Source organism: Rhamphochromis longiceps, linkage group LG15, assembly GCF_057381845.1.
Source record: "Rhamphochromis longiceps isolate RC_006_pf linkage group LG15, R_longiceps_female_GT1.1, whole genome shotgun sequence".
Lineage (NCBI taxonomy): Eukaryota > Metazoa > Chordata > Actinopteri > Cichliformes > Cichlidae > Rhamphochromis > Rhamphochromis longiceps.
Genome location: NC_140571.1, coordinates 28,772,612 through 28,795,922, shown reverse-complemented (window position 1 = coordinate 28,795,922; position 23,311 = coordinate 28,772,612). Strand labels below are relative to the sequence as shown.

The following is a 23,311-nucleotide window of genomic DNA, read 5'->3' as shown; positions in this document are numbered from 1 at the left end:
AGTATGAGCGGAGTCACATGTTGGGATGAAGCTCCTCCTGCGATGTCACGTCCTCTGGGCATGATCACCTTTGACCTCAGCCACACATCGAGCACAGGCCGTCTAAGGTTCTGGTTTTTATTTTCATTTAAATTTTCACAGCATCGAAAAACCACAGAGAAACATCTGCATGAGATCAGTTTATTACAAATGACATGATGATAAAAGAAATCCCGTCATGATGACGCGTGACGCTTCGGATATGTGGACATAAAGGCCGTGGGCGGCCGCAGGACCGTCAGACATGTGAAACGGTCGATGAGACGTGAGCACACGTTTCTACAGCCTGGCTGCTTCTCAGCCGCATGCACTGTAACAAAAGTAAAACACAAAGGCAGGTAGCCCAAATGACCTGTAGCAGCAGCAGTTACATCATCACAGCAATGGCCAATCAGGTGTCTGCTGTGGGCGGCGATGAATCGGTACATTCTGGAAGGCTGCGCCAAAACACCACGAGCAAACAAAGCTCAGCTCCAGCTGCCCTCACAGGCGTTCGGCAATGAAAAAGTGCACATTTGGTGACTCAGCCTCAAACTCTCACCTGCCGCAAGCTACAGGAAACATGCACCTTACAAAATAAAAGTCCAGCTTCTTCAGACACGCACATTCCAGCAGATTCAGTGAAGTCCTCTTTTTCTCAGCTCTCTCAGTTCACAAGCTGATGTGAGCCTAGCTTAAACTGGTCACCCTCTCTACAGACCACACCCACTAACGGTGTGTTGAGGCAAATTCCTCCTGAAGAGGTGCAGGACAGCTCTGCGGCTGGATAAATCCTGGACTCACACAGACCCGTCTAATACATCACCTGCCTGCCACTCGCCTGCACTGGTCCTGAGAGTCGCAGCTGGGTCTGCTGTCCTCTCAACGCAAATGAGCTCCTGGCATGCCGTGTGTGCCCCGCCCACTGATGATGTCTTCACACATCAAACTTCCTCCTGTGGAGCTATGCTAACACTTTCCCTCTGCTTCCAGGGTTTGTGCTAAGCTAGGCTAATCGCTCAAGAGGGTTTCACTGAGCGCGCTCAACAACCGGCTTCTACCCACACAGATGCTTAAACAAAAAAAAACACACACACACACACACACACACACACACACACACACACACACACACGCGCGCCATCCTCCGCCTCTCTGAGAGCAGGCAGTGCTCTCACAGGTAAAACTCTAAATACTTTCTTCATATAAACTTTTCTAACGCAGCCGAACAAGAAATTTACAAGAAATTCAAAGATCAGAAACACTCCAGATGAATGGAGTTACACAGTCAAGTCCACAACACACAGATGTATCACAGGTGAGCCTGATCCAGCAGCTCATGCTGCTCACAGATGAGCAGAACTCAGCAAGCAGAGTCAGCTGAAACGAGGATATAAAGGACACGAGCTGTTCATCAATTGGAGAGTGTCAGTCCTGAACTCTGGAACCAAGTCTGCAGCTTCTCTGACAGAGCAGCTTCGAAAAGAAAAAAATTCATTGTCGAGTTTTTTCTCAGCTGATGAGTCCACACTTCATCATCAGGAATACAGCCTGTGCTCATGACATAACGCTGTCAAACTGGACTCTCTGAGCCCTCACAGATCAGGACGGGGCAAATGGACAGTGGCTTGTTCTGATCAGAGCTGCAGCTTTGCTTCCACAGACATCTGCGGTCTGCGATTAGAGCTCGGCGTGTCAGCCTTACAGCTCATTTCATTACCAGAAACACATGAGGTGTCATAATTAAGTGAGGCAGAACTTGTGGAGAACACCTCAGCGTTCCTTTGTTTCACATGACCCTGAACTATGTTAAGGGGCGAGCCTTTCTATCAGAAACCAGTGTGCCAAACAGAGCTGAGTCTGGTCTCGCATTTCTTTCAATTTAGGTAGAAAGGCGATGCGTTCAGGGACCAGCACAAGTCTGTTCATTCAGCATAACCTGACACAGCTTCAAAGCTAATGCACAATTACGGCAAGATGGCAAAAGAAAATGAGGCTGAGCGTCATTGCAGCGGAGCACCCAAACATTCAGGAAACACAACATTACATAGTTTTCTCTTCTACAGCTGAGCTCAGGGTTCCGTTTCCTGTCTGCACAGCCCACAGGAAGCTACGGCTTTCTCTTCATAAATACAGACATAAAAACAGCAACACAATCTATCTGTTCAAATGCAACGCAACAACAGATTATCAAAGCACAAAGTTTATCGGTATATGTTTGTACATCATCCACGTACTACGGTGGCGCGAGCGGCTGCTTCATTATGGAGCTTTGACTACGTTTGCTGAGCTTGTGCAAAGTGGAAGCAGTTCTACAGATATACTCTGACCACGAATGAGAGTTAGTTCTGGACAGTTTCAGTGCATCCACACGCCGCAGCTCTTCCACCCTAACAAACACACACCGGAGACAGGTCGTCACGGTAACAGCCGGAAGGAGCATGACTGAGCTGCTCCCTGTAGACAGGGAAGGGGCGTGTTTGAGGTCTGTTCACAGCTGCAGTATTTACAGGCAAGGATTCATGTGAGAGGAGTCTGCTAGAAACGATGCATGTGGTTCTGGTCCACAGCAGCATTTCACTTAAAATTTGCATCCTTGAAAGTTCACAACTATGACCTGTGGGACACCGAGATCATCACCTCATCACATCGCTCTGACGTTGGAAACCAACGTCAACCAAACTCTGGGTTGGAAACCAATAAATTCAGACCAAAAATTCCACTGATGCACGGCATTTGTCAGAAGCTTTGTAAATATCCATTCTTGCTGCGAATGGATGATAAGTTAGAGGCAGACCTCAAACAGGCCCGCCACAAACCCACACCAGCCTCCAACCACACATTTACAGCTGAAGTCAGCACTGAGTTGTGGATCTGGGTGTTACAGTCAGAGGCAGGGACTGGTGGATGCACAGTTACTTTCCAGAGGTGCTACAGTGGCCTGCTCAGGCCATGTTGTGGGCCCCATCGGGTCCACGAGGCGGTCGTTTGGTGCTTTCGTTGGTGTTGGGGGCTCCGCGAGGTTTGGTGCTGGGTTTCTTCTCCCTTGTGGATGGTCGAGTCTGACTGAGGGATGCTGCGCCGGCTGCTGCCTGAAGACCGCCATCAGGCTCCACAATCGTGTTTATAACTATAACAAGAACATTACAAGAATATTAAATAACACACCAGGGCCAATGAGTCTACTTCAGATAGAGTCTGAGATGATTTATAAGATGTACAGTGCTCAGCATAAATGAGTACACCCCCTTTAAAAAGTACAAATTTAATCAGTAGCTCAATGAACCTAAGAACAATTTCCCAAATTTTCACAAGGCTGAGTTTTATTGAACACTTGTTTAACTCCATAACATGGAAAGAAGGTTAATAATATAACTTTGATCACAAAATCTTCAGTTTTACTCAAATTGGTTAAAGCAAAAATGAATAGACCCCACAACAAAAACTACTACATCTAGTATTTTGTATGACCGCCGTGATTTTCAAGGACAGCACCAAGTCTTCTAGACATGGTATGAACAAGATGGCGACATATTGCAACGTCTATCTTTTTCCAGTCTTCAAGAATAACCTCTTTTAGAGCCTGAATGCTGGACGGAGAGTGATGCTCAACTTGCCGCTTCAGAATACCCCACAAGTGTTTGACTGGGTTCAGATCAGGAGACATACTTGGCCATTCTATCACCTTCACCCTGTTCTTCTTCAGAAATGCAACAGTAGCTTTAGATGTGTGTTTTGGATTATTGTTGTGTTGGAAAAGTGCACGACGACCAAGTGCATGCAGTGATGGCAGCATCTTCACCTTCAGTATAGAGCAGTACATTGTTGAGTTCATGATACCATCAATGACATGCAGCTCCCCAACACCAGCAGCACTCATGCAGCCCCACATAAGGACACTGCCACCACCATGTTTCACTGTAGGCACCATGCATTTCTCTTTGAAACCTCACTTTTACAACGCCTTGTCTCATCACTCCAGATTATAGAGTCCCCGTAGTCTTCATCTTTTTCAGCATGGGCCCTAGAAAATTCTAGGTGTGCTTTTTTGTGCATGGGCTTTAGGAGAGGCTTCCTTTGTGGACGATACCCACGCATGCCATTCCTCTGCAGCGTGCGCTGTATGGTGTCACGTGAAACGGTCACTCCAGTTTGGCTTTCTACTGCTTTAGCTAACTGAAGTGAACTTGCATGGCGATATTCTTCAACCCTTCTCATCAGAAGACGCTCCTGTCGAGATGTTAACTTCCGTGGATGGCCTGGACGTCTCTGTACAATGGTTGCACTTCAATCTTTCTTAAATTTTTGAATCACTTTTGCTACAGTATTTTGGCTGAAATGTAAAGCTTTTCTGATCTTCTTGTAGCCCTCACCTTTTTTTTTTGTAAAGAAATGATTTCCTTTCTCAGATTTTGTGACATTTCTCTTCCATGTGGAGCCATTGCTGACATCATGAAATGGAAAGGGATTTTCTTTGATAAAGAATCCCTTTCATAGTCACCTGTCTGCTGGACACCTCTTAAATGAATCATTAGACTCACCTGTGCTTGAATGCCTGTTAATTCAAATTTTGTAGTCTTTAGTGTGGCTTTTCTCCTAAGACTATAATTGGGGTGTCCTCATTTTTGCGACATGGGCTTGAATTAACTTTTTAGGAAAATAACTTTTTTGTGTGTGTAAATAAACAAAACTGGTTTGCAATCAATGGTCCACATTTGTGGGAGTATTTTGTATCTCATAGAAAATGTTGAAAGGAAACTAAAGGTTTTCTGACAAATGTAGTGGGGTGTACTCATTTATGCTGAGCACTGTACTCTCTGGAAAGTGCTGGACACAAAGAGAACATTAAAAAGAACCACAGTTAAAAGTTCAATTCAACTGAAAACCACAATGACGAGAGCCGTTTAATAGTTATGAGGTAGATAAACTCAATTCACACACACAGGAATGGTTCGAGCACAACATTCAACAACTAAAACTGATTTTCTGTAAATAAATTCTACAATTTGGTATCCTAATTTAAAAAAGAAAAAACAATAATTTTGCTTTACTATATGTTCTGCTGAGTCAGGCACAGTAATGATATTTTAGCACTGAAATCACTTGAGTTAAATGAGCATAGTGGTGGATTAACCATTAGAAAAACATAAAACATGATAAATAATACTGTTAATTAGGGCAGCTGTGCCATAAATCTTACACTGTGTGGTGTAATAAATTTGTTGAGCACTGTTCATCAGCTCAATTATTAGGCAGTTCTGGAACTTCTTTGTCTTTTTCTTGTGATTTCACTAGAAGTTTAAAAAAAAAAAACCTGTCCCTGAATTTTTTTTGGATTTGACAGACTCAAACTGGACAAAACACACAAATCCAAACCTGAACGTACCTTCAAGCTGCCTCTGAACTCTCCTCAGCTCTTTCAAAATGGAGGTAATTTCCTGCAACAGGAAACAGAAAACTGAGGTTTCCAGATGTTCTATGAAGTTGCTTTTGTGCTGTTTAAATCAGCCAATAAATATGGAGATGAACCTTGTTGGAGGTCTTCAGGATGGGGACTTCATTTTCAGTATTGATCTTTGCCTCAATCTCCTCCCAGACCTCAGCCTTGTTCTGGAACAAAACTCTGAGAGGAAGACACTGTCGAGTCAGCGCCAGCATTCAGAAACCACAGCGTACAGCTCCCAAAAGTGCCCCTTACTATACCGAACCGGACCTGACACCTGAACACCTAATAAGCCTGATAGCAAGTGAAGGGAACAAAAGAAATCATCCTCGTTTTACATCTGTGGTCTGAAGTTTAAATCTTTGTCTCACTGTGAGGGGAAACTAGCTGTTCCCCCAGAGAGAGGCTGCACTTGGACTGAATGGTTTGGGTAAACGTGTTGAATGGGAGGAGGTGGTCATTTCTGTACAAACTAAAAAGATATTGATGAAAAGGGATCCTTTTAAGCATCCCCAACATTTCTCAGGTTTGAGCTGCTACAGCCTCGGGGTGTCAGTGCTTCCTTACTTCATTTTCTCGGCCAGCTGCTCTGTGTTCTCCCGGATGGCCTGAGACAGCTGAGACACTGGATTCAGCATCAGGTTGTCCAGAATCACCTGAAAGAGTTCAGAGGGACATGCAGAGGGCAGGAGATGAAGCCAGCGTTGTACCGTCACGTGGCTCCAGCAGGTTACATCCTGATTTCCCAGCACACCAAAACTAACTGCAGCAGTTGTAGTCATGGTAACGATCACACTGGCTATGTTCACACGGCAGCTATGTAGGGTTTCATTACTTTTGCATGATGTTCTAGTCTTGAAACAATGGATAACAGTGCCTTTGTCTAGAGCCCCGCTTCAGTCTGACCCTTGCATGGTGCGAGCTGTAATGATCCCTGCAGCCTCTAGGTGATACTGTCTGAGCATATAGCACAGCTAGTCCTCAGCCTGACGCACCTGCCAGGGCTGAGAAATGAAGCTGGAGTTCCTCTGATGTCCAGCACAGGCAGCACTGAGTCAGTCTTTATGGACTCTGTGTTAAAACAAACACATTAATGCTGATAATTTCTCCTAAATAACACCTGATAGCAGATCACTTGGAGCACCTCCGTCCCATCCAAATATGGTCACTAAAGCAAGTGTCACAGCACGCACATCCATGTTTCAGGCTGCGGTGTACCGCAGTCCCAATTCCTCCGGAAGTAAGCAGACAACAATATTAAAACTAGTGCTCTCAGCCTTAATCTTGTTAAAATGAAGTTAAGGCCATAACCACATTAACGCAGCAAATCTCCGTTAGCGAGTTAACGCAGATAGACCTGTGTATGGGTCTGGACGGCGCTAACGCATTAACGAGCTAACCGCGCTAACATGCTAGCTCGTCATTTTAACAAGATTAACACTGACAGCACTAATCAAAACCTAAATATTACAGTCATTTTAGTGGTTATTAGTCCCAGCTGAAACAAAGCTAAATCTGGGTGTGACGATGGTCAGTGCGATGGGTTACACACAAACACACACACACACACACACACGCACGCACACACACCTTGGCGTTAACTGCTCTGTTAATTACACATGAACATGACCGTGGCGCTACAAGCTGCAGTGTGAACGTAGCCTCAGAGGGATTAGACAGTGACCTCTTCGCGGTTCCACGGACGCCGTTGCTTAGAACTGGTCTCTGGCTCATTCATATTTGCGTCCAGGTCCAAGACAGCAGCAGAACCTGGAGGAACCTTCTGGTAGTTTAAACTGGCCTCAGGGATACGCTGGACCAGCTGGAAAGAGAATAAAAGGAGTCTGACTCCGGTGATGAAACCAGCTAGACGGTGATGGCGGTGCTCTGTGAACGCATGCACCAAGTCAACATGCAGCTGCGATCGTGGAGGCAACAGCGTGCGCAGTGAATTTCAGTGCTGCTGGGAGACAGAGCGTAACGACCACGGGGAGGCGAAGGAGGGCGGGTGAACCCTGCTGGGCACCAGCCACGGCTTCACGAACTGTTCCAAAACCAGTAACACCAGTTCATTCACGGTGGAGGCCGATGGACCCGATTATCATCAAAACCACTGAGTGAGCACCAAACAACACCGAGCAGGAACCAACACCATTGGGGCAGGTTCAGGTTCTTACATCTGATTCAGTCACCTGAGAGAGGGGACGGACTCTGTTTGAGACAGTTACGAACTTCAGAGCGTAGGGGTTTTATTCATCTGTTTATGAGGGCGCGTCAGACAGAGCACCCAATGATACGCTGTGGAAATTTGTTCTCTGATTCACACTCTGTGGTTTGTCATTAGCTCCTTTCCGCAGAGGACCACAGCTGGAGTATCTGGCAAATCTGTGAAACAGCCGATAGAAAACACAATAAAGCCTTAAATGTGGTGGCTGGCTGTGAAAAGTGAGAGAACAGGCTTCCACTACAGGGGTCGTGACTTCTGATCTTGTTTTTATTGGCACCTGGAGGGTGTAATGTGTTACAACTGCCAAAAGGTGGCAGTTAGGGCCCTACAGGCTGTTTGGTTGCCACTGTTAAACCATAGAATCCAAAGAAGCGTGCCGAGCTGTGAAACGTTTTTATTCTCATGTAGGGAGTGTGAAGTAGCACAAGTGAAGCCACCTGTCACCTGGCCTCAGGTCATATTCTTTATAGAGCTCTTTGCTCTCAGCAGACCCTCGGAGGGGCGGGGCTTCGAGTCCTTGCTCTGACACACCTCCTCACTTGTTCCAGCTCGGGTTTGTTCAGCACCGCCTCAGCAGTTTATTATCAATAATCTTTCAAAACATAAATAAAACAACACCAATGAGAAGGGAGTGTTAGGATTAGTGATGGCAGGCGAACCAATCACAGGGCACGAGGAGAGATGAGTCAGACACCTGAGATGGTCGGACCCCCCATAAGTATGGACAGGATGGCGTCTGCGAGCAGAACAGAGAAATGAACAATGAGTCGAAGCATGACGAAGGCTTTTCCTCCCAGTCAGACCAGCATCTGAAGTGGGAACACTGGAGTTTGCACTGACCTCTGCTGAGCTAATAAACAAAACCTGAAGACACTGCAACACAACACCTGCTGCTAACCCTGCCTGCTAGTCATTCTATGGCCTGTGTGTAGTGAGAGTGTTATGAGGGATTTTTGTGGCCCACCTCCTCCCTGGCGGAGATGGTGGAGGCTGGCGTGTTGGGCAGCGAGCTGGGAGACGTGGTGGTGCCCATGCTGGAGCTCGGCGAGTCCCCATCCCCAGCGACATCGTGGATTTCCTTCGCCAGGATGGCCAAGTCTTTAGCCAGGTCCTGACTGAGCCTGCAGGGGAAACGCAAACACATGATCACCATAGAGACGTGAGTGACATCACCTTACCGTGGCACACGTGTCAACATGTGACAGTGCTTTTACTTTGCAATCTCAGCGCTGTGCGTGGACCAGTTCTGGTACGGGTCAACGTCGTTCTGATCCTCATCCTCCTCCATTTCCAGGGAGACAGACTTGGTCCTGGTGGCGGGCGTCCGGTGGCTGTGTGGCGTCTGGTCAGAGGTGGAAGGATGGGAGGAGCGTTTGGCTCTGGAGATACTGCCACTCGTCTCGTATTCTTCATCAGAGGAAGAAGAGAAGTCCGAGCCCTTCTGTCTGCGACGGGAACCTGAGAACAGTGAGAAACCGCAAACCTCAACTACGAGATTCTGTTTAACACGAGGTTCAGATAAGAGCCAACCATGACTTCCAGAGAGCACCGCTATGCCATCATTCAGTCAGAAACCTCAGACTCTCAGGTGAAGTTTGACATCTCAGGTGAAGTTTGACATCTGATCCTTGTGAGCCTTCATCAGTGATCACCCTGACCCTCGCATCTCAGCTCTTTGTGATCAAGGGCCAAAAAATGAAATTATTCAATTCACTTCAATACTATTTTATATTGTGCCAAATCACTACAGCAGCTGCACAAAGGCGCTGTTCATCATCCATCCAGAGCTTCTGTCTAACTCTACACAGCGTTAGGTTTTGCCTCAGAGCGTTAGTAAGCATGTTTGGATGGCTGTGGCTGTGACAGGACATCAGATTAAAGTGTCTGCAGGGCGAAGCTCTGGGCTGCAGCTGGTATCTGGGTTTGTGTCCTAATTCCTGTTCATAACAAGGGAGCTGATGCTGTTTCCACGGTAATACAAACAGACTCAGCAGCATCAGAAATCTGACGACATTTCAAATGACAGCAAAGGTCAGCAGATCCCACCAGAGAGTCTGTCCTCATGGAGGGTTTTGAGTTTAAGTGCTTTTTACCATGATTCAATTGAATTCAATTTTATTTCCATGACCTCGAAGCACTTTATGTTGTAAAGGTAAAGATGCGACAATGATACGACTCAAACAATTCAGCTCATTGTGAAGCTCAAAAAGTGAGACCGTGATGAGGAGGTTTCCCCGATTTCCTCACAATTGTCCTGATTCCTCTGAATCGTCTGTTTGCTGTTTCACACCAGTCAGCTGAGGCTGCTCGCACTAACTTTTGACAAACTCAGGTTTGCACAGACTTTTTCTTTTTTATCTAACACTTACACCTGGGACACATTGGACTTGCGGTTAGTACCTTGATAAGCTGGCATGAGCAATTGCTTCTCGGAGCTCTGAGACTTACACACACAGGTTGTTGAATTTATACATGAGGAATTTAATTGCACCAGTGAAATGAAATTATTTTCTCAGAATAATTTTTTGGCTCATGCATTTATCATGACATGATTATCATTCCATAATAAAAGGCCAAAAAATTCAAACTGACCAGTCCTCACCTGTTGGAGACGACGGAGCAACTGAAACACCTATGATTAATGCGATTAGACTGAGTGACGGCAGACTCGACCTCTGTCTCTCATCCTAGAACAACTCAGGAGGAACAACTCTGACTGAAACATCAGGAACCCCTCACATTCAGGGTCATTAAGGAATAACTCACCGCTGCCGGCGTACTTGGCTCCGCTCGAACGGGTACGTGTCAGAGGTTGCTTCGCTGGAGCTCCGCCTCCTCTGCTAGCTGCCTGCCGGTTGTCACCCGCCGATGTTTTCCTGGTGCTGACAACAGCCTCTGTGTTCCGGTTGGAGAAAGTGGGCCGTCCTGTGGAGGATGCCTCGGTATCGCTGGGGTTGGTGAAGGAGCCGGTCCTCTTCCTGGGCATCGCTAAGATGTCCAGCCTGGACAGCTTCTTCCCCTCAGTGGACACTTTGGGCGCTGCAGCAATATGGTCAGAATTCTGAGAGCCTCGGTCAGTCTCAGCACCTTCGTTATCTGAAGCTTCACCCAGACGTGCCCGCCGCAGCATTGAGGCTCGGGTCGGCCGTGGCGCTGACAGGCTGTTGGAGCGTGTCAGAACCTGCTGGGTCGCCGTCCTGGGCATCTTCCCATTGTCTTCTTTCTGAAGAGGGGCAATGAGTTTTTTGCTGCGGCTGGATGGACGGGACGTTTCGTGATCAGATGATGGGGTTTCGGTCCACTGCGGACCAGACCCCTGCTGGCCTTCAGACAGATCCAGAGAGCCACGATTCCCGGCACTGCGGCGCATCTGGAAGCGCTTCGCTGCCTCTGCCTTATTTGCTGCACTGGCAGTGATCTGGTTTCGGCGTTTCTCAGAAAGTCGCTCACGGGCACTGAGCTGCTGTCCCTTCTCTTGGATGGATGGACTAGAAGAGGACCTCTCCTTTTGAAGGCTGCTGATGGGAGGGTGCTTTTTAGAAGTTGAGCTGACTGGAGTGTTTTTGCTACTCACTTGACTCACCGTGCTAGCCGTGTCAACATCTGACTCACCAGACAGGGAGTCGTCCATGTGGCTGGACGAACCCTCCTTCTTTGAGCTGCGACCTGAACCAGAGGAGGGGAACTTGGCATCCAGAGAGGATAGAGTTCCTTCCTGAAGGAAGGACTGTGTGTCCTGGATGTTCTCCTGCCTCTGCTCCATGTCTCTGATGGATGGGTGGCTGGAGATGTGGGGAAGCTTCTTCATCTGGACAGTGTCACTGGGCTGGTCTTTGGTGAAACTCTCCTGACGGATGAAGGATGATGTGCAACTGTCTTTGGTTGGAACTGAATCTTTGTCCTGTGTTTGGAGGTTTGGAGCAGAGCTGTTGGGTTTGACTCCCGTCCTCTTGGGTTCGTATCCACTCAGATGTCGGATCAGGACAGTGGTAGGGGGAGTTTTTGCTGGGGGGTCTCTTGTCTTCTCAGACTGTACTGGGCTCTGGGCTTGCTCAGGTTTGCTGGGATGGTCTTCTGAACCAATGTAGAAGCAGGTGGATTTGGAGGATGGAGACACTTTCTCCTGACCTCTAAGCTGAGGACCAGTGATCACTGGAGATACAAATGCAGTCTTGACCTGATTTGTCCTCATCTTCTCTTGAACAGGTCCATCATCTGAGCGACTGGCATCACTCAGGCTGTCTGGGTCCACATCATCCTGAACGGACAGGCGCTGGGTGGAGTCAACTGAGTGGGAGGGACCAAAGGCTCTGTCCAGAGGTTCTTGGCTTTGGTAAGATTCATGGCGAATCATGATGCTTGGGGTGACACCGTCTAGCTTTTCTGGAGGCACTTGGGGCAGCAGCCTTCTTGTCCTGGAGCTGTGGCTGGACTCTGACTCAGAGTTGTCGTAGCTGTAGTTTCCCATCGAAGGGCTCATGAGACGTGAATCTGCAACACAAGTTTAGTCACGTCAGCATTTTATATGAGTTGCTTTAATGTTGCGTAACTACTTTAGTTTTAAAACAATAAGCGGAGTAAAAATAAGACCATGGGTCCATTGCTCTGAACTGTGTATAGATACATTTATTGTTCACTTACAAAACTGCAAATTACTGATAAATTCAAGACTCCAAGTAGACAAACGGAATCACATTTGGAGGTCCATAAACATAAAGCTGAGATAACAGCGGCTCTGTGCTCTTTAAACATGTTTAAGGTATTTTTAACAAACCTCACCTTCCAGACATTCTACTTGAGGTGGAGTGGAACCAGTTTCGGCGTAGCTGTCTGCTAGACTGGCCCAACGTGAAACCCACTTAGGGCCTTCCAGACATGCAGCATGAGCAGCTGGAACCTGCAGAACAAAATATGATGACCAACACCATTTTCAGGAAGATCAGTGGAAACAAACGTCAACATTTACATTCATATCACAAGAAGAAATAGGGAATAACAACATGGTTGTGCAGGCACTGGGATAACAGTGTGCTACAAAGGTGTTTCTCCAGGTTGTACTTCAAAATTTTCACTTTTTTTTTTTTACCTGTATGGGGCCTGTTGAAGGGCCGCTGATAGAAGATGGGATAAAGCCATGCAGTGAGTCCACAGTGCTACCATCAGTAGGCAGGTTAGCATGCTCATCCTTTCCATCATTTATCACAGGTCTATACACACCAGTGTTCACACCACTGTACTCTGGAGAATCGAGGACACCAAACACCTGTCAGAGCACAGGACATGCATGAGGACGGGCAGAAAAAACAAACAGGAAGAAATAGGAAGGATACGAGGGTCAGTGCATCACTAAGAGATACTGTTTAGATAGGCAACATCAGAATACTTCAAGATACCCTAGGATCATTTCTAATTTCATAAACATTTTTCTATCTGGAAGATTCTGTGAAGACGAGACAACAAAACTGAGATAATCAGCAATGACACAAGGGTTTGAATACAACATTACATAAGATGTGTTATTTTATCAAAGTCCACATCCCTGCTGAAGAATCATACGGCACAGCACGTGTGCTGTGCTGCAGTTTTCCTGCACTCACCACCACTTAAAGACACCCTTTCACGAGCAGCAGGAACAATGAATGCTGCCTCACCCCACCACTATCACAAAGATCTTATTCTTACTGTGTTTTCACTGGGACTTCACCTGATCGATCATGTTACGAGCCTCTTCCACCTCTTTGTCCTGCGACTCCGTCTCAATGGTGTAGGTCCCAGCATCGCTCAAGCTGTCGTCTTCCTCGTTCCGGGCCATCCTCTGGGTACCTTTGACATCTCCTCCACTGACGGCCATGGGCGGCATGGTGGAGAAGGGAGGTCCAGACGGATGTACCGGAGCGGCAGCTGGGCCTGGAATGTTGACTGGGACTGGGGTCTTTGAGATTGCTGGAGGCTGTAATGGGGAGGCAGGGTAGGAGACAGAAGATGGAGCTGGAGGTTCTTGTGTGGAGAGGATCCTTGTATGATGAGGCGATATCATCACAGGAGGTGCAGACATTGGTGGAGGAGTTGTCTTATCCCTGGTTGGGGAGGAGTCATTACGACCCGAATCCTTCAGGAATTCAGCAGCAAACTCCTGGGCAAGCTTTGACTTCTTCCCAACGCTGCCGAAAGGTCGGATGATGATGCCCGATGAGGAGCGAGACGAGGAAGCCGACGAAGCCGCCTCCCCCTCAGTCTTTTCTCTCTTCAGAGAGCTTGACCTCTGAGGGCCACCATGGCTCTGACTCTTCAGAGGAACCGTCACCTGCTGTGTGGGAGGGATGTGGCCGTGCACAGATGCTGGCCTCTCGCCGCCTTTCCGCCGCTCCAACTTGGCTCTGAGTGTGGAGTACGAGTCAGCATGGGCGGGGTTGTGGGTGAAGGACTGAGAGCGCTTCTTGCGTGGGTTGTCATCAAAGAACTCAATGATGAAAGCTTGCTGAGTGAGGTGCTCGGGGGGCGCCTGTTTGGGAAATTCGGTGGGTGACAGAGCTTTAGGAGGACTCTGGGACAGGGGTCTCTCAGGGGCCACGGGTGAGGCAGAGGCCGGTCTGGGTGGAGCATGCTGCAGTGGTTGGTGTAGCTGACTATGGATGGACTGGCCTGATTGGATGACCTGCTGCGACGCCTGGGACAGCTCTGATTGCATAGAGTGCTCAGTGCGGACCGAGTGGTGGGATTTACTCCTTCCTTTGAGAACTGGGTCCTCTGAGTCACTCTGGGTCCCATCCTCATGATGGTGACCTAAAGACAGGAATAAAGATGTCAGTGAGTACTAGCTTTTGAACTTTGAAGCTCAATGGTCACAAGTGTATGACTGAAGCTTTGATAGCCTCAAACAAAGACACAAGTTTAGTGGGGTCAGTAAAATCAGAGAAATATCAGAAGATTCAGGGACCGTGTGTCAATAAATTGTTAACAATGAAGTGCTGGACAGGTTTTATCACCAGCAGAAAGCATAATCCCCGATTACCTGTGAATGACAAACACAGGTATGGTCCGGAACACAGGTGCAACTCTGACCTTTCAGGGTCTTGATATTCATGGCGAGGTCACTCTTGGTGCTGTAAACGTCTTCAGACGGTGGGCGTCTCTTCATCATGCTTACATCACTGTGGACCAGCCAGTCAGCCACCTTGCTCTCTGCTGACATCACCTCTGCAGGTGTGGCCATGATGGCTGTCTTGGTGGGTGTAGCCTGCAGCTTCCTCTGGCGAGTGGAGAACTTGGTGATGTGGTCTTTAATCTTGATCTTCCCAGGCATGCAATCATCAAACTCAATGGTAAAGGAGGCATGGCTCTGAACGACAGGCGGAGTCGGAGTGGGAGGCGAGAGTGGGGCCGGGGGCGTGTCAGTGTCCTTGGTGGGGATCTCATGGAGCTCCGCGCCTGAGGACTTAGGGTGCTGGAAGTCCTTGGTGGGGATCTCAAAGTAGCTCGGCTCACGGTGGTACGAAGGGAAGGCGGACTTTGGCTGACAGTCTGACAGCGATGCAGAAAATTCTGGATCTGCAGAGGGAGCGTCTTTCTGAACATCTGACAGAGGCAAAGAGACGACATCTCACCAACATCATCAATAATGCACCATCAGCTCAATTTAGCTTTATTTATACAGCACCAGTTTACTGCACTCCTCCACTTTATTAAGGTGTGCGTACCTGAATGTGGCTCATCGCTGGTTTGGACTTTACTCCCATAATCCTCCTCTCCCCACCAGGAAGGCTGGCCATACAAAGGAGTGGGCCGACACACCGGCGCCTCTGTCACAGAAACGTGTGATAGGTGAAACTGACGACCAATCAAAGTGTCCCGAGGAGCGTGAACAAACGACTTTCTGGTTTGTTACTAAAACATTTTCCTGAACGAGCAGATTTATAGTAAAAAATACATCAGAACAAACAGCGACACATCATCTGCGTACAGGAACACACAGCGGACAGACTCCTGATCCAGTACTTTTTAACCCTGCACCAGGCTTTCTGGTGCAGGGTTTTGTATTACATTATGTTTTGTACAGTGCAGTATATTTTTGACCCTGTGTGATGTCAAAATTTTGTGTTATTGCTTGTATTACGCCCAGTATAGGGCTTTGGACCGTGATGTCACGGGGGGTGGGCGTGGAAAGGATTTTGGCCCGATCCGCCATTTTGGGGGTCTAGCGCAAGTGAAAGGGGAGCGAAGTCTCACACAACAGCCATGGTTCGTATTTGCTGTGTGGTCGGCTGCAATGTTCGATCACACGACCGGCAAGAGAATAAGGTTGAAAATGGTTTATCTTTTCATTCTTTCCCAACCTGGAAGCAACATGAGCAGCTCGTGTATTGATGTTACCAAACGAAGGCGTCTAGCCTGGATAGCAGCTGTGAGACGAGCTGACGTGCAGCTCTCTTCCATCTCCAAATATCTGTTGGTGCTCCAGACATTTTCATTCCGGTAAGTTCTAAATATGTTCATATCACTCTTTATAGCCTATTAGTATTATTTTCTATGCGCTCTGAGCTCATAGCAAATTAGAACAAACATCCTACTGAGTGATTTTGCAGAACTACCTTCTATTTATAGAGATGCTAATTATTTGGCATTATTGCAGCAAACCAGCCTATGAAATGGATGAAACATCGTGACTGGGTTCCAGCGCTACACAAGGGACCTGCTGCAAACATACCACCATGCCAATCAGATTACTTCTTCCATGTGAGGGTGAAGAGTTGACCCTTCTGGATAAGATGGTGAAGGTTTGCTGCGTTTTGGTGAATAGTGTGATAATAAAACCAGGGAAGAATGAAACCTGCTCCTGTTAAATATTCTTAAGTCTTGTGCTGTTAAAATTGCGGTATTTTTTCAAAAGATACAGTAAATAAAGTAATGTTAGTAGTGGGTGATGTCATGTAAACACTCATGATTTTGTGTAAACATTTTGTCATTTGTAAACTATAAATGACATGGATTCTACATTGTAACTGATGTGATGTTCTATAAGGTGGTTTCAATAAAAAAAAAAAAAAAAAGAGGCAAAAATTAGTTTGTTTCTTTATTCAACTTTTGAACAGTGGTACTCAGTCAGTATATATTCAGTAAATGCAAATTATTTACACGGCAGTGCACTACAGGCATAAATGTAGACCCCTAGATAAAACATTATGGGTCATTCCCACAACCCACAGCTTTACTGTGTTCCAGCAAAGTATCCAATAGCAGTGACAACTCCTCCAAAGTAGCAGCTGGGATTTTTCTGTTTTGAGGACGGCTCCTTTTACCTGTCACTACAGATGGTCTGTTTAGGTTTTGATCAAGAGCCTTTTTTTGGGCAGCTGAAGAGGAGAAGTCTATCTTATGGCCAACCTCTGGCTGTATCTTGGTCATATTACCCAGCAAAACCCAGTATGCAGGTTCATCTGTAACAGTCCTTGTGCCACGGATCAACACTGTTGCTTCTACATTAAACAGAAGAGCAGCGACATGGCTGCAGGTCTCTGCGACTCCGGCCTTACAGCTGCAGTGGGCGGCTTCAACCTTCCCTGTGATGCTCACGGTGACCCATGGCTGCAATGCTGGTTCATTCAGTCTTTGAGAGTGCAGGACCTGAAACACACACAGACAAAGTTCATTTAAAGACAAGAACTATGAGCCAAGGCCGACGTAAATGTGTTTTATCTACTTTATCATAAATGTAACAAAGTGTTTAGAAAGTTAGCACATAGATGTAATTTTTCATTTCTTTATGTGTCCATCTATAGAACGCTGCATGTTATAGTGTAAATCTGCCTGCAGAAAATGAACCTAAAGTATGTACCGGTAATGCAAGGATGTCATCACTTTAGAGATGGAGAAAGCATAAAGTGACAATTATGAATCCCTTAATATGATAAGGAGATTCTGCAGGTCATTGATCAATATATAAAATTAAAATAAATTGTATTTTTAGTGACACAAGATACAAACATGGAAGCAAGATGTTTAATTAGGATTATTTATAATAAATATGAATAAATTAGTGCAATTTCTTTAACCATAAAGAATAACAATCCTTCAGGAGAATGTCTCATCAATGCACTGAACTCGCTATGTTATCCACCTAACAGCCTCCACATGTTCTCACTGTAATTTCCCCTCATGAATGAATTTATGCTGCACTAATCTGAATCTTTGCAAGGAAATCAAACGCATTTCACTCGCAGTACTCGAGCTGACTTACCTTTGCTTGAATGACGACTTGTACGCGCTGATTCCACAGATAAGGTACGAAAATATGTCAGGCTACGTCAGTAGCGGTTGGTCTTCAGGGTTTCTACTCCACGGCCCTATTTCATACTGGTCCACATTTCCAATGCACGCTATTTTCTGCAAGTACCGCTGCTTCGCCTCTGAATGAAATCGGTCTCTATACAGTTCATTCTCTTTTGAGCTGCTTTTAAGCATCTTTCTTGTAGTCGTCGTTCCAACACAGTGTGTTTGGTTTGATTCGTAGACCCCGAAAATGGCGCTGCGCTCCCATAATGCATTGCGGCGTGACGTCAACTCCAAAGCCCTATTGTTAGGAGTACATTTGATACACAGTATATTTACTGCCAGTACTGTTGCTGTATTATTGTTACCCTGTGTGAGGCTCTTGGTACTCTGCGCTTTCTCGCCTCTCGCCCGCTCGTCCACGTCGCTCTTCTTCCCCTCTGAAGGCTTTAGGCTCATCTGCAGCTGACTGCTGTACTTCTCATGCTGAAACAGAAGAACGAGGCAAACGTACTCAAGGTACTGCAAATTGCATGTACTCACGGTACTGCATTTACTCACAGTACTGTACATGCTGTGTGTAGTCATGAGAAATTCATGACGCTCTGAGTAGTTTTGGAAATGCAAACTAAATGCAGTTAAACAAGGAAATTAAATAACACCCTCTATGCAGTAATTTGTACAATAGAAAACACACACCCACAAACACCAACCTTTAGGGCCTCCTCTGGGACTTTGTGTTGACTTTTCTCCAGAACGTAGACGTGAGAATGTGAACAACAGCTCAGAAAAATATTAAAATTATCACACACACACACACACACACACACACACACACACACACACACGCACACAAACAGTGCGTGTGTGCGTCTGAAGGATATCGTATCCGAAGCGGATGATGTCGGACAGTTTGAGGGTGATGTAGGTCTGATCAGGAATCCGAAGGTCGTTTACAAATGTCTGCAGGAAACAAACAAACAAACAAACAAACAAACAAACAAACAAACAAACGTCCAGGTGAAACTTTCTGATTATGATGTTGAAGTCCACTCTGAAGGTTTTCACTCTTTTGTGATTTTACAGTTCTTGCCTGTTTAAATGAAAGTGGAATTAATTTTTTTTAAGTTAATAAAAAAAAAAATCTTTGTACTGTAACCTGTGACTTTAGGCATCACCACCCCCCACCTGTGTTTGCTGCTGATTGGTGGATACCTATGATAATGTACTGATATGTTGTGTATGGCTCACCCCATTGAGGCTGCCCAGGTCCTTCACCAGGTGTTCATCAGTGGTCGGGTTGTAGTTGATGACAGCGTGTTGTTTGTCCACACTGCGAGACTGAGACACACACACATACAACTCTTTTTGCTTACTTTCACTGCGACTCAAACAAGACACCATTACAACTTCCTTTTTCAGACCAACCTAGAGGGAGGCAATTTCTACTAACCCGAACACCTGCACAGGTCAGCCTCACCTGAAGCATCAGCTCGCAGTCCTCTCGGCCCACAAAAATCATCTCTCGGGGGAGGCGGTGTCGAGTCCCCGAACTGCTTACCAGGAACCATGATGTCACACTCATCTTCACAGGCCTGCTGAGAAACCCCAGAGCATCCTGGGAAATGAAGACAGAGGCAGGTGATTAGGGATGGTATCGTTTAGGTTTTATCCGATACCGGTGCCAAACTGGTACTTTTGAAATGGTGCCGGTGCTTACACTGTGCTCGAACCGGTGCTTAAAGAATGGAGAACACAAAATTGGTCCAAAAACCTCTCATGTTCAGCTGTTTTTTTGTAAAAAGATAACAATGTTAGCCTTTTTTATGGCATCACTCTTGGCTGGAAGCAGTGCTTAATCAATGGAAAAAACACAAACTTTGTCCAAAGACCTCTCATGTTTAACGGTTTTCCACTTTTTCTTTGGTCATTTTAGCCTTTTTGGCCAGGGTGAAGGGAGTATCTGCCATCAAACAAGAAGACAGCCGCATGTAGCTATGATGATGTTTGCCAGTTCACCTTACATGCATTAATTTGATAACGCTGTTAGCCTACTCAGCGTAAATTACACACGAACAACATTAAGCTACTCACGCAGGGAAGAACGGCTGCTGCTGCCATCATCATCCGTCATCATTTCTGCTACACTGGCAGGGCTAGGGGCCAGGACTCTCCTCTTCGTGTTTTTGGGGGATGTTGCTAACTCCGGGTCTGATAACAGGCAACCCACCCGCAGTAGATGTGCTCGGTGTGAGGTCTCACAGCAAGCTATCAAATACGGCGCATTTCTCAGCTTTTTAAAAAAACGCTATGCGTCGCCAGGTGTTTCATCAGATTTGAGGTGTTACCTCTGACAGTATCAGCTTAAAGCACTTGTTGCAGGCTGCTGAGTTTGCATATTTTGCTGTGAAGTACAGCCAGACTTTTGACCGCTTTGCCTTGGTCATTTTTAATCTGTAGCTCTGCTCTAAAAGAACGTACGTACCTGGCCCCGCCTACTGTCCTCGGAAACGTAAAATGATTGGCTAGAATCTAAAGTGTATCACAGCTCAGGAAAAAAAAGCACCGAAATGTGCGCTGCTTTTCGGTCTGGTTACTACCGTTTATGTCAGAACCGATACCGGTCCCATCCCTACAGGTGATACAGGTGGGTTTGTGCAGGCCTGTTGTGCCATCGTGACAGATTTTAAATATTTAATCAGACAAAATGAGTAATTTCAGACGATCCTGCTCTTACTGATTTGTGTGTGTTTGAATCCTGACAGCTGAGGCACCTGCACGTGTGTAGTCAGGTCCAAAAGGACCTGCAGGTTGTCCACACCAGCCTGAGTCTGAGGTTCAAACACCTTCAACTTTCAATTAAGCACTGAATGAACTCCTACAGACATTTTTATTCACAGTGCTCTGATTACAGAGGTTCGGCACAGAAATGGGGTCATGCAGGCAAATATGCGATATTTATTAAAAACACAGAATGAGCAAATCAACTGTTCATTTCATCTTTAGAGTTAAAAGTTGAACTAAATCACTGACCAGCAGAAAATAAAACACGAGCGCTTTATAAAACTTCTAATTTGAAATAACGGCTCAGAGATGATTCTGTTTCCTGGGAACGGATTAAAGATATTTCCGATTTCTAACACGAAATACCCAACTGTCAAATGACCACATGATCTCACACACACACACTCGCACAGGTGAGAGTCACTGACATTAAAACTTCACTGCTTTAGTGTTTTTCTGCACATATACTGCAGTATCATCAGTACTGTCAATACTTTTGTGTGAACCACACGAACAGATGAAGTGAGAGTTTGGAGTTTGAGCACTGGGTTTTGTATGCAGGAGCTCTTGCAGACACAGCTGAAGGATAGATGAAGCTCCTCTGCAGCACAGACAGCAGTGCCACAGACGCTCTGTCCAATCAGAGGCTGACACACGGGCACACATGGAGTAGATCAGCTCCTCCATCAGTCACTGAGACTTCACATCCACTCTGGAGCTCACTCTGTGAAGCTCTGCCCTTCTCAGGAGGTCAGAGGTGATTGGACAGCTCACTCCATAGGTAAAAAGTCTGGAGAAGGGAGGGGGGATCTTCCTGTTTTTCATCACGGCATAGAACCAGTGAAGAAAACTGCTCATGATGTGGACAAGTGTGCACAACACACACTCAGATGCACATACACACAGACAACCACAGACACTGAGCTGATGCTGGAGGAGAGGAGCGGCTCTTCAGCAGCAGCTCTCCAAGCCTCAGCGCCTCTCGGCTGCTGCTGCCCGGAGCTGCTCCTCCTGTCCGGTTCCGACAGACCGACGGATGTGTGTGTGTGAAGGGTGGGGGAGTTACAGACAGATGACAGACAGGCTCTCCTCCTCCACGCCCTGCCCTCCCCCTCTCTTACCTCCGGGCTCTTCCCGCTGCTCTTCGCTTCTTGGATCTGGGGCTGGCGTGCTGCGGGGCGGGAAGAGCATGAGCGGGTCCCGTTATCCGGACTCACACGGACTGGGGCGGCTCGGCTCCGATGATGCTCTACAACATCTCCTCCTGACGCACCCGCTGCGTCAACACGCACCGCGACAGCGACCACCGCACCGGAAGAGCTGCCGAGACCTTCACAATAAAAGCCCGCACCTGATAACATGCCCAGTGAGGTTCGAACAGGTTTTATTAGAAAAAATAGAATATTACAGTCCACTGCAGCACCGACCGAGTCTGAGGCAGGCACACCGGGGCTGGCTGTCAAATTACCTGGTACTGCCACAGCAGAGGGCGCTGTGGAGCTCTGTTATCATACATTTGGCTTGGCAGTGGTCAGTAGTTAGACTCAGAGGCACTATGTTGTAATTTCGGTGAGTCAGACTGAATTTTCATGTTGTTTTTGTTCACACAAAACTAGCCATTGATTAAAATGAAACAGTGGTTCACCTGCTGGCTAAAGTCACGTGGTAGGCAGGATTCTGCAGATTGTACCGATAGGGATGGTGTGTGCTGAGCCAATCCAGCGGTGCACACCTCACACGACTGAGTCGAATGGCTGTGTAAGTGGCCTGCATGATCCAGCAAGACTTAAACCGGAGAGCAGCTCAGAGTCCGTTTTACATAGCGCGGAAAAGCACGGCCCCCTCAGCGTTGGTCTGCTGAGGAGCGATGATGGAGGATAACTCATGTACGAGTAAAAAGTGTGACCACGCGAGTAACTTCGTCACAGCACACCTGACTGCAGGTGTGACCGTGACGGAACGGCTGCCCTCGGCCTACTCTTATTGTGAGGGCGGGTCGGTTTCCGGTTGCGCGCTCGGCAGTATGAGGGTTTTCGGAAGACCCGCTCATCGGTAATCAGCACAGATTCTTCTGATCGATCAGCTCAGCGTGCGCCGGGCAGAGGTCACATGATTTGGAGCGCCGTCACTTCAGTACGGGAAGCGCCGATTTTGCGTGACGTCACCGCAACGCTGACACGGGGATGAGGATGATGACGACATCTATTGTATAAAAAAAAAGTAAACGTGTTATAAGCACGTGCACGTCTCCGGTTCATGGCTCTGCGTGTGACCGTCTGTGAGCTGCAGATGAAGAGTCTACCTCACGTGTGACTCAGCTGCTTACCTGCGCTGTGTATGTTGGGGGGGGGGGTGTACACTGATTCAGTTTTATTTATACAAGCTCAAGGCGCTTTATATTGGAAGGTAGACCTTACAATAACCCAGCAGTCATGTGACCCCCTATGAGCAAGCACTTTAGCGACAGTGGGAGGGAAAAACTCCCTTTTAACAGGAAGAAACCTCCAGCAGAACCAGGCTCAGTGAGAGGGCGGCCATCTGCCGCGACTGGTTAGGGTGAGAGAAGGAAGACA

General features: G+C 47.0%; 1 protein-coding gene across 6 annotated transcripts; it reads right to left on the bottom strand.

Annotated features, from left to right (window-relative positions):
* Positions 1–69: 69 nt before the first annotated feature.
* On the bottom strand, positions 70–22,911 carry cep170bb (centrosomal protein 170Bb). Of its 6 annotated transcripts, XM_085383159.1 has the most exons (20): positions 22,384–22,911; positions 19,435–19,572; positions 19,206–19,295; positions 18,839–18,917; positions 18,668–18,726; positions 18,323–18,440; positions 15,386–15,487; positions 14,751–15,263; positions 13,393–14,471; positions 12,775–12,951; positions 12,468–12,585; positions 10,455–12,179; positions 8,903–9,146; positions 8,653–8,809; positions 8,383–8,424; positions 7,146–7,283; positions 6,029–6,117; positions 5,548–5,641; positions 5,405–5,456; positions 70–3,148 (listed from the first exon to the last, which is right to left on the bottom strand). In XM_085383159.1, the coding sequence occupies exons 2-20, from the start codon at positions 19,537–19,539 to the stop codon at positions 2,964–2,966; spliced, it is 5,166 nt and encodes a 1,721-aa protein (XP_085239285.1). In that variant the 5' UTR covers positions 19,540–19,572; positions 22,384–22,911; the 3' UTR covers positions 70–2,963. The 6 variants fall into 6 exon arrangements, 4 of the variants coding, with proteins under 4 accessions (XP_085239285.1, XP_085239288.1, XP_085239286.1 ...); XM_085383162.1 differs by lacking the exon at positions 8,383–8,424 and having other exon boundaries at positions 22,384–22,501; XM_085383160.1 differs by lacking the exon at positions 7,146–7,283 and having other exon boundaries at positions 19,435–22,911.
* Positions 22,912–23,311: the final 400 nt, after the last annotated feature.